Source organism: Vicugna pacos, chromosome 6 (assembly GCF_048564905.1).
Source record: "Vicugna pacos chromosome 6, VicPac4, whole genome shotgun sequence".
Lineage (NCBI taxonomy): Eukaryota > Metazoa > Chordata > Mammalia > Artiodactyla > Camelidae > Vicugna > Vicugna pacos.
Genome location: NC_132992.1, coordinates 5,513,077 through 5,532,426, shown reverse-complemented (window position 1 = coordinate 5,532,426; position 19,350 = coordinate 5,513,077). Strand labels below are relative to the sequence as shown.

General features: G+C 39.7%; 1 protein-coding gene across 9 annotated transcripts in view; it reads right to left on the bottom strand.

The window, feature by feature from the left end:
• Positions 1-19,350, bottom strand: part of HERC1 (HECT and RLD domain containing E3 ubiquitin protein ligase family member 1) — a 175,920-nt gene that overhangs the window by 9,515 nt on the left and 147,055 nt on the right. For all 9 annotated transcript variants that reach the window (XM_072962271.1, XM_031679494.2, XM_072962274.1 and 6 more), the window contains 17 exons: positions 18,876-19,006; positions 17,863-18,062; positions 17,372-17,477; positions 15,736-15,882; positions 15,268-15,369; positions 13,961-14,134; positions 12,461-12,754; positions 11,211-11,276; positions 10,912-11,037; positions 9,926-10,064; positions 8,815-8,996; positions 7,938-8,093; positions 7,106-7,228; positions 5,976-6,078; positions 4,279-4,448; positions 2,761-2,899; positions 595-764 (listed from right to left, as the gene is read on the bottom strand). In XM_072962271.1, coding sequence (XP_072818372.1) covers positions 595-764; positions 2,761-2,899; positions 4,279-4,448; positions 5,976-6,078; positions 7,106-7,228; positions 7,938-8,093; positions 8,815-8,996; positions 9,926-10,064; positions 10,912-11,037; positions 11,211-11,276; positions 12,461-12,754; positions 13,961-14,134; positions 15,268-15,369; positions 15,736-15,882; positions 17,372-17,477; positions 17,863-18,062; positions 18,876-19,006 — 2,528 coding nt within the window. The remainder of the gene's footprint in view (positions 1-594; positions 765-2,760; positions 2,900-4,278; positions 4,449-5,975; positions 6,079-7,105; positions 7,229-7,937; positions 8,094-8,814; positions 8,997-9,925; positions 10,065-10,911; positions 11,038-11,210; positions 11,277-12,460; positions 12,755-13,960; positions 14,135-15,267; positions 15,370-15,735; positions 15,883-17,371; positions 17,478-17,862; positions 18,063-18,875; positions 19,007-19,350) is intronic.

Genomic DNA, 19,350 nt, shown 5'->3' with positions numbered 1-19,350 from the left:
CATGACTGGTTACCCAAAGGATTCTTGACTGACAGATTTACAAACTAATACACATTGTGGCAGGCATGTCTACACATTAAACAAACAAACTTAACACAGCCAGCTTGCCTTCTTCCTAAATTACTCGACTGTTCTATAAAGGCAATCAAATAGCCAAATTTACTTTATCTCCCCCACCTACCCCTCCACCGGGTATGCTTATTTGTAAGGAGAGCAAGAAGTCTCCTAAATTTCTCAGACTCATTCATATAACCACCATGACTGTGGTGCTAACATCTTTCTGTGCTTAAGTTTTAAAATCATATACTAGATTTTGTAGAGAATACATGCTTAGCCATTCATACTTCCTTGAACTTTAGATAAAACAAAACACAGAAGGAAGACCACTCTGTGCCCAAGAGCATGACTACCTGTATCTGGACTGCCCTTAAATCAGCAATAAAATGGGAACAGAACTGCTGCCCCTTCTACATCTCTTGAGAGCTGAGGGTTAAAAGCATTACCCATGGAAGAATTTTCTGAAGGCTAAGAAAAAGGCCCTGGGACCTAGCGAGCATGCCACGGGCACTGCTTCTTCCCACGCCAGCATGTTACCTGGTTGTTGGGGCTGAGGTTCAGGAGCCTCCAGGACGAGTACATGAGGTCAGAGAAGTGGTAAAGCAGCCGGAGCCTGGCCCTCGCGGTGTGAATGCTCACCTCCCTCAGGGCCCCGTACTGGGGCGGCACTGCGTCGGGCAGGCCCAGCTGCAGGGGTACGGACACACCTGCCCAGGATGCAAATGCACACTTGTAAAGGAAAATGCATTGTTTTCATTTGTAGTGTTTTGAAAAATTTCAAACGTACACAGAAGTTGAGATAAGTGTACAATGAATACCGATTCCAACCACCTAAATCTGATAATCAATATTTTGCTATATTTGCTTTATCATGTATTTAACAATTCCTCTATCCATCAATTCACTTTAATTTTTTGATGTACTTGTGCTGGTCTTTAAAAACATCTTTTTATTTATCATTATGAAAATTTGTTTCTTCCTCCTTTAATTTAGTTTCCCATTTAACACTGAGACTTAAACAGTTCCTTCACAAAAAAACAAAAACAAAAACAAAACAAATTCTTTCTTTCATATTCAGTAACTGTTATCTTCATAATAACACAAGATGTGGGCCAGGACTAAGTAGGCAGTTCTGGAAAGTGGAAATGGGTAATTCAGCAGAGCCACCTCCCACACTCTCCAGGGATCTGACAGAAAGTGACCATGACACAATGAAAGATACAGGCTAGGATTCATGGAGGTTTTCTACTACTTTTTATAGAGCATAAGAGCTCTATAAAAGCACAGACTACAAGGACAGTACTGGTGGTTATCCTCTTATACAAATGCACAAAAGACTAAGAATGAGATACTCAACTTATTTGAGTTTCCTGTAAGTAAAGCTTCATACAGCTTAATTCTCAGAGGCGTTTTCCTACTATTAACAAAAGCTAACACTTGCTGAGCACTTTTGTGTGCCTGGCATTGTTCTAAGAGCTTCACATGAATTGGTTCATTCACTCCTATAGCTCTTTACATACAATAGGTGCTATTATTACCCTCCTTTTACAGACAAGGAAACTGAGTCGCAAGGTCACTCAGCTCAAAGTGGAGGAGCCAGGATTCAACCTGGGTAATGTGGTTCCAGAGTCTGAACCTTTAGCCCCCACGCTGTATGGTCTTTGTCCTGAAGCAGAAGAGGAAAGCCCACTGGAAGCTGAAGAGGCCCCTGAGTACCTGAAACTGTCAGTACACGGGCAGCGCTGATCATTCTGGGTACTGTTAACCAGAAACCATCTCCTGCTTGTTTGAAATCTACTTGGCAGTCCTACCTCACTCTCTTATGGTATCTAAGAGAAAATAATCTCCATAGGGAGTGCTTCCCAAAGACCCCTCTAAGAAATAGAGAGGTTCCCAAAAAGGGATGAGAATGCTGAGCTCCCAGGCACAAGGTCACTTCAGGGACGTTCTAGTGCCTCAGATGCCAGAGGATGGTTTTAGAAAGAGCTTGAGGGTCTGGGGAAGAAATAGCCCAAATATGAAGAAATGCATTAAGAATGATAAATATCACACTTAAGGCAATGGTTACGTTTGTGGGGAACAGAAGATGGATCCAGTTGCTGAGTAGGGTGTTAAGTACACAAATATGCATTTTATTTTCTTTATTTTGTTGTAGATCTATAAGGATTTCATGATAAACTAAAAAGCAAAACACACAATACATAGAAACAGCCAATCAGTCCTGCCACACCCTGGAGTAAAATGGTAGCAGTCTGGTTTTTTTTTTCCCTCTGTCAACGTACAGACAACATCATGTTTCAATCGGTTGACTGGGGTGAAGAATTTGACAAGCGATCTCAGGGCTTTTCACCTTTATTCCTAACATCATGTCTTAGAAAGCTACAACTCATCACTTTTATATATAAAAAAATACTTAGTTATACTTAATTGGTGCTCTAAAACTATACATTTTGCTTGCCTAAATGGTGTTTTTCTTTTTTGGGGGGAGCAGAGAGGGATTGCTTTGTAATGAAACCTGCAGGAGAATCATCTGCTCTGAAAGTGTTCACAGAGCTGCAGCACAGAGTGCTTTGGTTGTGTGGGGGAAGGTTTGATACTTCAAGAAGAATGGTGCCTGGATGCAGCCTGAGGCTGTCAGGCAGAGCGTGCAGCTGGCGACTGCTGAAGGAGAAGCTGCAGGAGCGTGGACATTTCACCCCTCACCTGGTGCTCTTGGCGGGACAGGCGGCGCTGTCCATGCAGCACTGTGGCAGCGGCCAGCCGAGATCTGCCGAACATTTTTCCCCTGCAGAACTGTTACCAGGGTTGGTTCTCGAACATGGTTGGTGTGGCCTAAGCCAAGCTGGGAATAAATTACAAATACACAGATTCAATTAGAAAGAGGAAGAGAGGAAGACAAGATGATAAGATTTGTCTTCGATGGTAGCAGATATAAATAAGTTACTATCTGTATCAAGCAACAGCAACAAAATGATGAAATTAATTCTGATTTTCTCTAACAGAAAGATCCTCACAGCTTATAGTGTCTCCTAAAAACTGAGCGGCAACAAGGCCGAATTTAGCAGAGGAGTCTTATTGAATGAAAACATCTTTGGATTCCACTTCTGGAGAGGAAATAAATTCTTGGAAATTTAAAAAAAAATTTCAGAGTGATCTATAGAGCTTTCCCTTAAAATACATTGGTTTCTTGATTTTCAACATCAATTGCCTATGTAACAATACATACACAATCATAAAAACATACACAGAAGCAGATTCTCATCTCCACATCTCTGTTCTTAGAGTCTGATTGGGACACCCAGTGTTTTAGAGGCTGACCACCTCAGTGTCATCAGGGAGTATCTTGTCAAGGCCCTACCAGGGACCTCCCAAAGGTGTCTTCAACATCAGCTCTCTCCTCATTAAGACAATGTGCAACCACAATGATGAACGGATTTCTCATCTGTTAATATAGTGATAAGGAGACCACAGAGCCAAATGAGGCTACTATGAATGATACTGGACCTGGAACTTGCAGGCCCCTGGCTCTAGGGGAAGCCAGATGCAGAGGAGATTTATGGAGGAAAGAGATGTGGCTCTGCACATGGACTTGAAAGCCACGGTCATAGCAGACACCTCAGACATCCCCCACCAAAGTGTCTCCCTCTGCCATATACATATACAGGACACGCTGACCACATCAACCTCTTGAGTCTTTTCTCTACCTCTTAGAGGCTCAGTTTGCTCCTCTGCATAATGTGGGTGACAAGACTTCCTGCCCAAACACAAACATACTTTGCATACTGTTATATTATAAAATATAAAAGTATTGTTGTTTCATTTTTTCCATTTTCCAGATCAACTGATGTTCCTAGGACCTAACCTCATGTATTATCCTAGTGAAAACAATGATAATGATGACAGTAGCAAATACTTACATGTGCCACTTACTATGTGCCAGGCACTTACCAGTGCGTGTACACACACGCATACACTCATTAATTCCCTTATCCACTTTGTTATATTGTCACATTTTTTAAAAAACCATGATATAACACCTTCTTGGCCACAATCAAGAGAGAGACAAGCATAACTAGACTCAAAACAATCAACAAAATGGCAGTGACATGCGTGAGGCATCTGGGTCGGAATTATGAGTCTCCTCCCTTATCCCTTTGCCAAAGGAGGAATGTGGTCAGATTTCTAGAACACGAGAGAGCAGCGAGCGAGATAAATAGCTACCTGCCCTTCTGAGTTGCTCCCCCAGGCATACACATCTCCAGTCGATGCCAAAGCAAGCGTGTGCTCAGCTCCAACTGCCACGTCTTCGATGACCACTCCAGCCAGGACAGGGATTTGCTGCGGTCGATTGTGGTTGCGAGCACGCCCCTCTGGCAAGCCTATCAAACGATCTGAAAAAAATAGCAGGAGGACATTTATGGATGGTACCCCACAGTCCTTTTATGTTTCCTAACGAGTCGTTTAATGTCTACAGTGGTATGCCAGTGGTGTATATAACTCACTGGGGCAAAAGCTGCTCTTCTGGGAAGGTATACTGGATTCTGAGTGAATAAAGTTTGAACCTATTTCTCTGCAAAATGTCAGCCTCCTTATTTATAAATATTAATGAAATTAAATTTTAAGTTAGTAGCTTATTTCAAACCAAAAGGCACCTCTAGCATCCTAATGCTCGAGAGGACTGGCATTCAGTTCACCAAGGCCCTAAAGTTCTTGCATTCTAAGATAAGACATCATTCAACCTGTCTTGTCCTCAACTTCCTAGCCAACATCACTACTTACCTTTGCTGCCAAACTTCTAGAAAGTGCAGGCCAGCCCCTGCTGCTCCACATACTGCAGACCTGTTTGGCTTGGCCTTCTGCAGCCGAACTTCCCCTCTTATCACTGCACTGAAACTGTACTCTCAGAAGTCATGAGTAGCTCCTAGCTGCCCACTACAGCAGCCTCTTCTCCGGCTCCAGCCCACAGAGCTCCATCTCACCTTCTGATAATGTGGCCTTGCAACTTGTGCCCCTCAGAGACTCTGCCCTATCCTGGCTCACCGGCTACCTCTCTCTCCATCTTTTTAAAGTCATCTCTCCCAAGTCCTCTTCCTGTGCTCACCTGCCCTTTGCTCACATTTTTAAGAGTCCTATCCTTTACTTTTTTCATTCCACACTCTCTCCCTGGATTTCTTAGAGCCTATTAACATGGCTTTAACTACTACTATTATGCATCATGCAAACCTATATCTCCATAACCAATCACTTTGGAGTTCCAGATCCAAACCCCTAGTAACTTGCCATTCATGTATCTAGAGTAAATGGCTCCAATTCAATATAACTAAAACTAAGCTCCTTACCTCTTTCCCCCAAACCAACTCACTGTCCTCAGTCAGTGGCATCAATGTTCTTCCAAGACTAGAAACTTCAATAATGACTTACTTCTTCCTCACATCTGCCTCACATACTCCTTAGTCACTACGATTCGCCAAGAAGTCCCACTTATGAGATGAATATATTGCCATGGATTATGAATTTACTCAAGATTTGAATCCGGAATGCCTATGAATTCCTAAGACCTGAACCCCCAGTCCCCATGAGGGCTGGGAAGTGAGGCAGGACTGGAGGAGACAGTGTCTGTGGCAGCATGGCAGAGGTAGCCGAGAGGAGGAGGGGCAGGGCTCTGGCAGGGACTCTTCTAGCAAGAATGAAGGCTCTGGCATGAGGGGCCATCAATGGGGAGGAGAGTCTGTCCGTATGACAAATATCATGAAAGAGGAGCAGAAAAGCAGCTAATGAATGAAGGTCATAGTGGCCAATCATCATCCAGAATGATAAATGACTCAATTTAGCACACTTTCTATAAAACTGGAAAGCAAGTATTTCCATAATACATGTGTACACAAAACAAGCAATGTAATGCCTGGAAAATGCCTTACCTTGACCAAAGGTATACACATGACCGTCTTTGGTCAATGCAACAGAAAACTGGGTTCCACAAGCAACCTTTTTTATTCCAATTCCACAAAGGACATCAACTTTCTGCAAAATAAAAGTATAAGACACATACTTTGATTCTGCCTACTGGCATGTATAAACTCAAAGAGTATCTTCCAGTAAAAATACTAATATAATTGCCTACCTGTTTCTAGCCAAATCTACACTCCTAAATGTTATTTTCTTGTATCGCTCTGCAAACTACTTGAATTTGGGGGAGCACTGCTAAGAGGGCAGGGGTGTTTGACTAATATCCCCAGGACCCCATGTGAAGGGGAAGCATTCCTCTGGGTAACAGAGACCAAAGAGAATCCTGTGGCCTTTTAAAGAACACTGCAAGACCATTAAAGCCATGGGCTGCACCCAGTTACTTTTCCGGCTTTCAGAGCTGACAATAACTGCTTTACATGTTCCCCAGAGAGGGCTTCCTTGCTGTATGTATCCCTGGCTGAATATTCACCAGTCTAGCTATCAAGATGTCACAGAATAGATATGACAGTGAATATGGAGTCGAATAAAAATTGGGTATTTGTAAATTATGCTGCTTGTTAAATGTGTTAAAAACCCACATAGGAGAATTGCACAGGAAGTCTTCTAAAGAGCCAAGAAACCTATAATGTGAATAAAAGCCTCTAATTTATTTGTTTATACACATGGATTTCCTAATACTTTTAAAAAGGAGGTGCATACCTGTATAATTCCGCAGTAATAATAAGCTGAAATGGCAGCTGCAAGTATAGAGTTACAAAAGATTGTTCATGGTTCCCCCCAAGACACCCTGGAGATATGTCTGTAACTACACCTTCTCTACATGGGAGGTAGTCTTACACTGTTCAGCCTGTGACAAAGACAGCGGCTTGTCCTTGCAGAAAGTTTATATCCAGTTCAGTAATTAACAGCTTATTTAAAATCAAGATCTAGAATGCTGGAAACTTAAGAATAAGCAAAGAAAGTTTCTAAACTTCATTATAAATGACCAAAAATGTTAAAGGTAAATTACTTCCAACTAAAAAGAAGGAGTGACAGATGAAAACTATACCGTCTGAAACCCTAGATTAAAGACAGTACTGACCTGAGGTGAAGATTTTGCAGTGGAATTTCCTAAGCCTAGTTTTCCGTAGTCCCCATCTCCAAACGCCCACACCATGGAGCCATCTGCTGACACCGCCAAAGTGTGGTTTAAGCCACAAGCCACCTGGAGAAATAACAGGGTGGTCCATGAGGCAAATCACAATACCTAAAACACATGCCTATAACTGGGACAATTTTCCTCCACTTCAGTGAAAAACTTGGCTATGTTTCCAAAACTTTTTATTAGTTTCAGGGCCTTCTATATATGTTAACCAAAATGTGTCAAGAAGAAAAAGTTCCTAATGTCTACAAACAAAAAACACAATTTTTTCCTTCAAAGTAAAATCCTTCCCTGTGGCTAACTCTGAATCAGAGAACACAAAAGATAGGAAAAAGTACCTATGATTAAAAAAATACTCATTCATACCAAAAACAGTCTAAGGGATGCTATAGTAAAAGATAAAAGTATCTTGTTTCATCTCCCTGTTAAGATATCATCTCAATGGGTACAAGACAGGGACAAATACTGCTTAAGAGCAGTATCTACTAATGCTGCAATTCAGCCATCTACTTCCAGGCTCCAGAATAGGAGTTAGAAAACCTGTATTGTGTAAGGCTTTATAACAAGTTATATCCTGAAGGGGACTCTGAATATTCACATCCTGAATTAAGACATTCATCTGTTTATCAATTATCAATTAGGCCAAACAAAATGCACATCAGGTTAAGTATAACTGGTGATTCTGGTCTTCCTAAAGGACGGTGTCTAAGTGCACACAGAGGAATTAAGAAAACTATGATCAGACAGAACACATTATTGACTGATTCCATGCCTGTCCAATCTGATATCCCTCCAGGGCAGTCACTCTTTCTGGGAGTTTTTTGTTAGAGGTGTTTCCAAGACCCAGACGACCGTAGTCACCATTTCCAAAGGTGAACAGTTTGCCATCTGAAGTTACCACTGCTGAATGTTTGAAGCCACAAGACATCTACGAACAGAACCAATAAGAAAAAAATTTGAAGAAGAGGGTATACTAAGAAAGACATCAGTCACTTTGGGTTATTAATACAGCAGTATTCTTTAAATAAACTTCACTCACAACTCAGGATCTTCAAGGCCAGTTATGTCCTATCCACCCATGTGGCCCTCCTGCTCCCCCAAGTCTCATCTACCTCATCATCCTCAGGAAGACTAAGGTAAACAGTGCCCATTGGAAGACCTAGGGCTGCCCTTCAGCTACGTAGAGATGACTCAGACTACAGGAGCTAATGGATGGCGAATCTCTTTGTAAACTCCAAGGTGCTATGCAATTTTACAGTATCATTTTAGATCACTAACTGATTTTCTAGAATATGTATATGAACACTCAACCTTTGTTGCAATAATGAAAGGTTGAAAGCAAAGCCTTCCATTTATCACTATATCAAGAACTGTGGGCCAGGAGCTATAAACCCCACTGTGTTTCGTCCAAGGACCTTAAGCACACAAGGCTGGGCCAACCAGCTGGCTTAGGAAGGAGGAATCCATTCCAACACCAAAGCCCATTCAAACTCCTGACACACTCAAGAATGAATCTGAACAACCAAAAACAATGGATCTTTTAGGATGGGGTAATATATTTTAACTTCTGTTTCTCATTACCTGAACTTGAGAACTCAACACCTAGTATGTTTATAATCAAAGATAAACTTATCCACTTCTTGCCCGACCTGCACCACTTCTTCTCCTTGTAAAGCCTCGATCTGCCTGGGCCGCCGCTGCCTGTCGCTGTTCCCATGGCCGAGTTTGCCATAATCACCATCTCCCCAGCTGAAGACCTCACCACTTTCAGTCAGGGCCATCGAGTGCCCATCAGAACCACAGGAAGTCACCAGCTGGGTTACGACAAAGCCTGGAACAGGGCAGAAACCCAACAACAGTCACTACGTGTTAAAAGTTCCCCCTTGACTTGCAGCTGCTACAGAATGGCCTCAGAATCGAAAAATACCAAAACAGGACTACTGAAAAACAGAAGTCTCTTTATTTTTAAATAAAATTTGCAGCCATAATCTAGCAAATTGGGAATAGTCACATAAAATAATGATGACAAGGAAGAGGAGAAGGGTGAGAGAAGCAGCTACATCATTAAGGAGTAGCTATGTTCTAGCTACTCCTACAAATGCTCATTTTCTATTTTCACAAAAAACCTATGAGGCAGATATTATCATCACCACATTTACAATTGGGGAAACTGAGTCACAAAAAGGGCTGGGCTGTGCAAGGTCCCAGAGGCAGGATGCAACAGAACTGGATAGGAGTCCAGCCCTCCAGTCCCCACTGGCTGTGCTCTTCACACTTAGATCTCAAAGAAGAGACATCAGAGTACTCAGGAATTCGTTGTCAACTCATGTGACTTGAAGGCTTAAAAAAACTATATTTGCTCTCTTTGTAGACTTCAGCGTCAGTAAAAGTAAACTTAAGAAACGAGCCAAGAGGGGCTCCTGCAGTGGTTCTCCAGAAGTATTCTTTCTCCAAGTCACAGATCACTCTGACAGAGATGTCCTTTAAAGTCTTTAGTACGTATGCACAGTTCCATATAAACTGATTTTTAATTTTAACAAAACACATGCATGATTACTACTACTGCTATTAATAGTTGCCTAATTACAGTTTTGCAATTGTAAAGAATTTGTTTACAATCTTCAGCTACAAAATCTAAACGTAAGTGAAAACCTTATGTGACTTTACCTAGCAAAGGTTTGAGATGAGTTCCAACATAAGCAAACATTCCTACAGTTTGCCCATAGTTTCCCATGAGCTTTTAACTGAGGATAATTTTACCTTGTAAGGCTGAAATAACTGTCAGCACGTGAAGGTCATCTGAATTTCCTTGTCCTAATCTGCCATAACTTCCTTCCCCACAAGCCAACACTGTGCCATTGGCCTGGATGACAAAGGTGCAATTCTGACCACATATGACCTAGTACAAAAACATATATTTAAGTACATTATCTTTTATTATATAGTTTTAACATGTAAACATTTTAAATGATTCCCTGTATACCTAGGATACCTTTATCAACTCTTTCATCCTTTCACTAAAGGGGAAGGACTGACATAACCATGGGGTTCCTACAAGCCCTTGATTATTATAAAACTGCTTACTTAACCAAGAGGTATATGAGGCTCATCTATTTAAGATAGTTTAGAAACATGTTGTGATCTACAGGGACTTCAGCCAATCGCGTGGCATTTAAACAATGTTAACAACAAATAAATAGAAGAAAAAGGAAAGGGTGATAGGAATAGTAAAGGCTGGCTGGAGATCAGCAAGCAGCAGAAACTGGACTATACACAAGAAAGAATAGTGCATCCCAGGACTTACTAAGGGAGAGAAGAATGGAAGAGAAAGCAGTGGCCTCAAGAAGGGTTTGGAAATACGGTACCATGATTATCAGGAGAGAGAAGAGGTGTCCATGAAATCTGGCTAAAGCTCCCAGTAAGTTTATGGTCGCAAGAGAAGATGATTAGGACCTCTATAAGTATGTACTTTAACTTTTTTAACTTCTATAAATATGTACTGGGCAGGCCTAATGCATAAAGCTGTTAATTCGTTACACTTGAAAATAAGAAAAATTTAGAAACTTACTAACAAAACTGAAGTCTGATAAAACCTTTGGAAGCTATACAGCATGACTTTCTTTGGTGATTCCTCGTAATAGACTATGCAATGGACAAATTTTATCCCACAGTAAGTTACTGACAGCAAAGGAATCAGAATTGTCAGATCCCAAGTTTCTTCTCCATTTCTTTACCCTGTTAGTTACCTGTTGGGCCTGTGAGAATGAGGGAGCTGCTGCAGGTACCATTACATTTCTTCCAGCCTCAGCCAGCTGTCCATGCCGGCCAGCACCCCAGAGGTAGACATCACATTTACCTCCCAGGTGCCAGTCCTAGAAAAAAAAACACAATGATGTCAAAATTTGATTGGTTAATTCAAACAAGCATGTATTGGGTACAAGTGTGTGCCAACCTCTCAGGGAGACACCAAGACACAAACACACAAGCACTTAGAATCAAAAGATTTACTAAGAACCACCACATACGTATCTGCACCTTCACTGACCTCAGGTCTGGAAGTTGCCCAAGACATAATTTGCTCATCCATGCCATTAATCCATTTACTGTTGTCCTGAAAGATACAGCAAACATCAGGATCAGTTTGGCTTAATCAAGATTTATCTTTCTCATTTTTTAAAAGGGCCTTAAAATAATGTATTTATTTTTTAAAAATAGGAAAGGAAAACCCCTTTAAAAAAAGGAAAGATCACATGATCAGCTGCCAGCAGAGTGAAGACCAGAACGCAGTGGTCCCTTCTTCCAAGCCATTTTCTGGGGAAATCTTTTTGCAAAAGATTTATCTGCTCTTAATTAACAAATAAATGAGTCTCCTTTCCAAAAAAGAATTTGGCAATGCTATGAGAAATTATGAGCAGTTTTATAGTCATGCCAAACTTGATTTTTATACATTGTTTATCACAAATTTCCTGTTACGATAAATATTTTCAACTATCACTATCACTAACACACTGATGACTCAAAGCTAACCACTTCTGAGGACCCACAGATACAAGGTCATGTGCAGGAGCCACTGGCCCCATGAACTCATACAGCTGTCGGCAGGCCACTTCATCTCTCTAGGCTTCAGATTCTTCATCTACAAAATGACAGATTTGAGGCAAATGGGCTCAGAAGGATACTTCCTAATTAAAATATTCTATATTCAGATAACTTTTCTCAATTCATGTCTGTTTTATATTGTATCTATGTTTATATATTCAAAGAGACATATATATGTATATACCTTAGCTGGTAAGGGGGTTGTCAGATCGGGTGCTGGCCTGCACTATCGACACAGCCATTTTACCTCCACCACAGTTTCTGAATCTAGACACTCTCACATACAATCAGAAAGAAATGACAACTAGAATGTTCTTCCATATCACTTAAACATGACTGAAGTGCCAAATAATTTAGAATCTATATGTGGAATAAATCTCACAAGATGACCAGGAAAGGACACTAAACTGTATTTATAAACAAGGTACTCACAGGATACCTATAGACAAGAAAACGGGAAAATAGGGGACTATGTCACTGAAAACCAGCAAGTTTGTAAGAGCTCCACAGTGTCAGTATCAATCCCTTCCACCACAGAAGCCTCCCACCAGACTGAAAGTGACTATATGAAAGCACAATATTTAAGCTTACCTAAAGGCTATGCAAGCTAGCCAATACTAATTGAGGGTCTGCTATGTGCTAGACATCCATGATATAATCTCGCCTACATGTAACAGCAGCTCATATTACACTTACCATCAGGAATACAAGTTCATCCTCTGGAACAGGCTCTAGGTCAGGAACAGTAAAAGATTCTGGAAACTGTGCTCCATTGGTCAGGGCTTCAGCAGCTTTTATGGTGGTTGAAAAACATTCTAACCAGGCCCATTCATTTGGATTCCAGGATGCAGGGTCAGGGAGACAGTGCTGGTGGTGTGGTGGCACTGGAGGGTTACACAGCAGCTGGTCCAGATGCAGTCCCACAGCAAGGGAAGCCAGGCATTGCATATAGGGACTGTGGACAAGCTGGTCGCCGCAAACCACATGAGGCTAAGAGAAGATGCAAGGGTATTATGCCAAAGAGCCTGTGCCAAATATTATAAATTAGCCTACTGCATTCTGAAAGCCTGCAGTCATAGTTTTAAGTTTACCTTTTTTTAACCTTTTTTAAAAGCTTTTTTTTCATTTTTTTAAAGATATACAGAGAGTTGCAGAGATAGTACACAAAATTCCTGTTAACCCTTCACCCAACTTCCTCTATAACATCTACAAAATGTTACATAACCATGGTGCAATCATCAAAGGTAAGAAACTAACCCTGGTTACAATACTAACTAAACAACAAAATTTTATATGGTTTCCCACTAATGCTCCTTTTCTGCTCCAGGATTCAATCTAGGATATGACATTTCATTGACTATGTTTTCATTACAAAGGTTTTCTTGAATCAAAAAAAAAAAAAAAAAGCCGATCACTGAACCATGGAGATCTGCTCCCTTTCACATTTCTTCCTTTACTAAGAGAGCCTTGGCAGCCATCAAAGGAGCAGCCTCCTTCCACGGCTTTCCCTACTTGCAGCAGAGCAACTCTGAGACACTGAGCGATTCAAAAAAGAAAACCCGGGCAGATGGGTCAGTGAAACTAACTGGGTGCGGTAAACAGCTGACTATATAAATGTATCATGGCAAAAAGAAAAAAGGCAAAAAACCCAAAGAGCTCTACCCAGGGGCAGCATACCGTGACTACTGAGGGATGGAAGGCAGGTATACGGGATCATGGCCTGGGCAGTAGGTCTAAATCCCATGATTCCTCACTCTACTGTTTAATGACTCTACTTACTTCAGCCTTAGCTTTTCTACTAAACGTTTCACAAGGTTTCACCTGATAAGTGGAGAGGATGTCTGACACCCATATCCACCCCTGCTTCCCAACTCTGGGATGGCAAAACCACACAAAAATAGATAAATGGGTCAGAAAAGGGAAGACGATATTCTGAGCACAGGTTTTTAAGGAAGTTTTGGAGTGAATAAATAATCTGAAAAAGAATGAAAGAAACACTGCACAAATTTGAGGGTTATTTAAATTTTTTACTCCCACTAAAATAAAGTAAAAGTAGGCTTAGGATTATCGAACAACTGTTTTAGGCATGATTTATCTTCATTTGATTCTGCCCAAATACCCCACTTACTTTACTCAGGCCTCATGCTCTTAAGGGAAAAATTCAAAGCTATAATTCAAATTCCAAAGCACCGTTACCTTTTCATAGGCATACTGCTCCTGAAGCATCATAGGCAGCCGCTCCAGAAATGCTCTCATGCAGGGAGCCATGTTTAATCCCAGAATGCCCTGCTGCTTTAGTGCTGTCCTGCAGGTTGCTAGAACATGATTGGCAGCAGCCCATTCTGCTGTGCAATTCACGACCAGAACATCCTGATGGAAAATAAACCACACCACGTGAAATATTTGTTTAAATAAAATAGACATAATTCTATCACCATTCATGTATGAGAAATCCTTTCCAGTAACTGCATTAAACACTCTTTCTTTGTGAACATTTTATGCTGTGCTTTTAATGCCTACGAACTTCAAAACCTCCTGAATTTTGTCAAAGCAAAAACAAGTGAGTAAGAAATAACTGTGAAATTTGTGAAGCACCTTGGATTAGCTGACTCTTCTTAAAGAGGCATTAATTATTTGCTATTTCATAGGACTTGTAGGACAAGGTATCTAGTACATTTCAAAAGTCTGATGTGACCACAGGAAGACAAGAGGAAGTAGCACTCTGCTGGAGGACACACACGTCTGCAGGAGAAGCAGCACTGCTCTGCGGCTCTATGGTTTATCCTGTGCAGGCCACCACTGACCAGGGTCTGATTCTATATTTTACTTCTAGTAGGCCTGTTCATGCAGGTTTACAGGTCTATTTTAGTATCTCTTAACCACATAAAATGTCAACCAAAGCAGAACACTGGCGCTATTCATTAGGGTCATGAAAAGCAATACTATAAGGGATAATGTCATATTGTAGAATTACTTCACAGTAGGGAACTAGTATTTTTAACTGGAGTATTAAATTTGAAAGCCAAGATACATTTTGTATACTTGAGTTAAGTGTCTTTGGGGTGGTTCTTCTTTTTCAAGGAAAATTCTTTTGAGACACTTTAGTGCTATCTCAAAAATCATGGCAGAAAGTAAAAAATCCATGTTACAACTTCCACTTGAAAGTCATTCAATAATTAAGCATTTTCCCCAAGATTTATGGTAGAGTATTAGGTTCTACCTTTCCTTCTGCCACTAAATACTTGCAATATCTTTTTTTTTCCAATATGTAAGAAAGATTTTTATTAGTGAGGTAAAAAGATAGTAAAAGACAGTACACTCCCAAGAACTGGGAGCAGGCCAATCCGAGAGAGGAAAAATGGCCAATATATGCATTATCTTGAGCAAGTAATAATCCCTCTGGATATCAGTTTTCTCCTCTGTAAAGTGGGATGCTTGGACTACAACCTTTAAGATTCCCTTATAGGTTTTCACCTTACAATTTAATATAATTGCAAAATCACCTTTGATCTATTTGAGCAAGCAGCTACTCCAACATCTGGAATCCATACTGTGGTCTGAATAGCTCCAGAGCCTATCACAACAGTTTGCAAGACAGAGCCATCCTAAAATGAGAGGTACTTATCAATACACATTATTTAACTAGTCATTATTTATATTTTCAGTTTATACTTCACATTCACAAAATTTTTTCTAAAACCTACACTTTAGGTAAATTTGGCAATGCCCAATGGCAGACTACTTACTGTCCAATTTTTAGGGCCTTTTCTATATGACTTCAAAAATACATCACGAAGAAAAATTAAAGGGCAGGTAATTCTGAAAGGAGAATTATCTTCAATATTCAAATATCTTCAATATTCAAGATATTATTCCACAAAATATTCCTAGGATTGGCTGGGTTAACTTTTATCATATGTAAGTTAATGTAAAATCATTTGTTAAGATAAAAATAACAGCTATACTCTTACCCTTAAAGACCAAATGTTCATGAGGCCACCTAGTCCACCAGACACCAGGGCCAACCCATCAGAACTAAAGGCAACGGTCCGCACAGGGGTGATGTGTCCCCGCAACTGATAAACACACTTGGCTCCAACTGACTTTCTGTATCCATCCTGCAATTCATTTTTATTTTTAACAAATATTAAAATTAAAGCAATTTACAGATTCAAGATTTACAATTCATTCTTGGAAATTTTATATTTCAGTATAAAATTGGAGAAGACAGAAGGACAACTTTCTCATAAGGGTTAGCCTGACAGAGAAAATAATAAAGCATCAACCTGGTTCTCCTTTGCTGATGCTGCTTCATCTTTTCTGATACATTTCTAAGCTGGGTTCCCTTACTCTTCTGACTGGTAGAAATGACTACATTTCTAAGTTCCAATTATCCCTCAGAGACAGGAAAGTTCTAACTTCTATTTTTTAATGAGTTTTAATTTTTAAATTTCAGTTTACATAATTTTCATTTTGAGCCCCTAACATCTGTGAATTGCACAAGCTGGCTCCACACAAGCAGGTTCTTCTTTCTGTCCTGTCGGCTTATGGTTCTGTTTCTCACATGGTATCTAACATCACGTTTGCTTTGCAGGTTTTAGGAGTGAGATAGGTGAGACCTGTCAAAAGAGCTACTCTTTAGCACAGAGAGCAAACCAGACTTATCTCTAGTGCTCCCACCTCCGCTTCTGTGTTATTATCCTCCCATTTGTGAGCTACCTAGTTCTTCCTCCTCAACCATTTCTCCCTGTATTTAAATTCCCCCTTCCTTCTAGTTATGAGAGAGTATAAACCCAGATACACTCATTTACCCAAAGATGACATAATGTATTTCTTCCAGTATCTGTATCATGAACAAAAAAAGAAAGCAACAGAGGTTGCAAATTGGTAACTGAGGGACGCAATTCAATTAGCTACCCAAGGTTTTAAAGAATTTCAAGTCAGACGTCAAAGCTTAATATTGGGAGATTTAACCTAAAACACTGAATTTTCGGCTTTTATCAATAAAAATTGGACAGTCTGTTAACAACAGGCTTTCATTTCTGGATAGTGGCAATCAGCTCTGTGGCAGTTGTGCCCTTTATATGAAGCATGTGCACTTCTGGGTTTGTGTGTGTGTGTGTGCGCACACGCACATGTGTGTTTTACCTTCCCCACATATTCCAACGCCCAGCTTTGTGTATTTATGTATCTATCATAATTTTTAACCTCTGTTTAAGGTAAAGGAACTGTTCCTCACAGGTGGAATTCTGGTATCAGTAGAAGATACTGTGCATAGGAGTGCTCCCGTGGTGCTGCTACTTCACTGTATCAAAGACTTTAACTTAGCACTCATCTATCTGTGGTGCTGATTATATCCCATAAATGATCACCACTCAAAGCATACTGAATATCTCACCTTAAAGAGCAATTATGGTATCTCTGACTTATAAAAATTAAGCTAATTCAGAGAACACACAAAGTATGACAATTATTCACATTTCCCTAATGGCTCTTGACATTTGAGATACTAAGTAGTAAGTACCTTTGTAATCAAGGGACAATTACTTGATAACATACACTATCGATGTTTTCAAGTAAGGTCTTGTAAAATACCAGAACACTTACCTGGCAATTTGATTCCTGGTCCCACCATCCTTCTGAACTAGTCACACTGGTCTGTGTGGTGTCTTGCGGAATACGCCAAACACATACTAAGCCACTCTGACAGCCACTTAAAAAATTTGATCACATAAAACCAAAACATATCAATAAGCAGAAATAAAAATATTTTCAAATAGCAATCAATTAAGACCTGATAGAGCTACTACAAAATTATTTAAAAATTTATTTGTAGTAGGTATGCTATAATCTTTCACAAGAAATACAAGTAGGACCAATATTCTAACTACCTCACGTGTAGATAAGGAGATTACATATCAAGTTTCACACTGGAAAATTGCTCTTTATTTCTCTAAGGTGATCTTATGATATTACGTATTATAAGAACAGTAATTGGCAATAAACTGTTTAAGATTATGGAAAAGCCACATTTAATGCAAATAACAGTCTATACTAACATAAAAGTTAAGACACACACACACAAATTTACAACATACGTAGCCATCAGTAAATGCAACTTCGATCCTTTCCCTGGAAGGCTGCACCAAGCAATGCCATTCACAATAGATGGGTGGCAGAGTGAATGCAGACAGCGCCAGCATCCTGAAATAGGCCCCCAGAGTTTCACATTTTCTTCTTTGGCACACGTCATAAGAATATGACCTGTTGGGTCCCACTTCATACTAACAAGAGTATCCTGAAAATGGTAGAGGGAGAAGCAAAAAATCACAGTATGCTTCCTTCACAAATAATTTAAGCTTAATAATTAATGACCTATACTTCCATTACTCAATGACTTTGAAATCAACATTTTATGCAAATCAGATGCTGTCACATTATTCCCAATCACCAGACCAACTCACCCTTTAATATAGTCTGCATTATATTTGCTGCAGTCAAACCTCAATAAATGTTAACTGAATGAATAAAGTATGAAATTCTGATTCAGAAGGGATATGTTATCTTTCATTGGCATTTTTAAAGTTATTTTTATTGACTAGTAATCATTAAAACAGTAAAAAGAAGAGACTTGAAAAAAAACAGCACCTCTTACACCAAAATAGCAAATACTACGAAAATCTGGGACACGTTTTGTGTTTATACGGTTGCCAACACTGGGTTCTTCTGATTTTTTTTTTTAACCTTCCTTCACACATTCCAACTCCTGGCTTCATGCATTTATGTTACTTGCCTAGATGGTCATACAAGCATCTGAACTGGCAACCTCTGTTCAAGGTGAAGGAACATTCTTCATAGACGGAATTTTTAGCGTTAGTGGTAGGTACTTTAACAGGGGGTGTTCCTACTTTATCGCTTTGGTTTTTACCTCTTTCTTAGCTCAATGCCTTTCTTACATACACTTTTCCATTTATACACACGGTCAAAAAACTTTGTATAACAACAGAATATTAAATCATAAATGACTGGTGTAAAAAAATTTTTTGAGAAACCAGTATCAAGCAATACCACAGTATAAACAAGAAAAAGTAACCATTTGGTAAAGCTTTACCTTATGTGCATCTATGAGAACAATGCCTCCTTTCTCAAGTGGCTCCTTTGTTCCCAGTAACAATTTTCCATCAAAATATCCCACTGCAAATGGTCTATCTTCACTGAACCAAGCAATGCAAGTTACGGACACTAACATGATAAAAACAAAATAAAAAAAATTTAAAATACAATAAAATAGAAGAGACTGACTTGTCATTGTCTAATCTAAAAGACAGAGATTTTGCAACAAATATATAACACTAGAATCACTGCAAGTAAGTTTCCAACATCTCTTTAACATTTAGACAAAATGCAGCCTTACAGCAGGCATTCCATGTAATCCACTTTTAAAAGCATTTATAAGTGACAGAGGACTACTTCATTTTTAATCTCTCATTCTTTTCCAGTGGTTATTGAAAAAGAGAGACCAAAACTGAATTCCCTTGCTGATTTTAAGTCACCATACCAGATTCTTCCCTTTTGGACCAAAATTT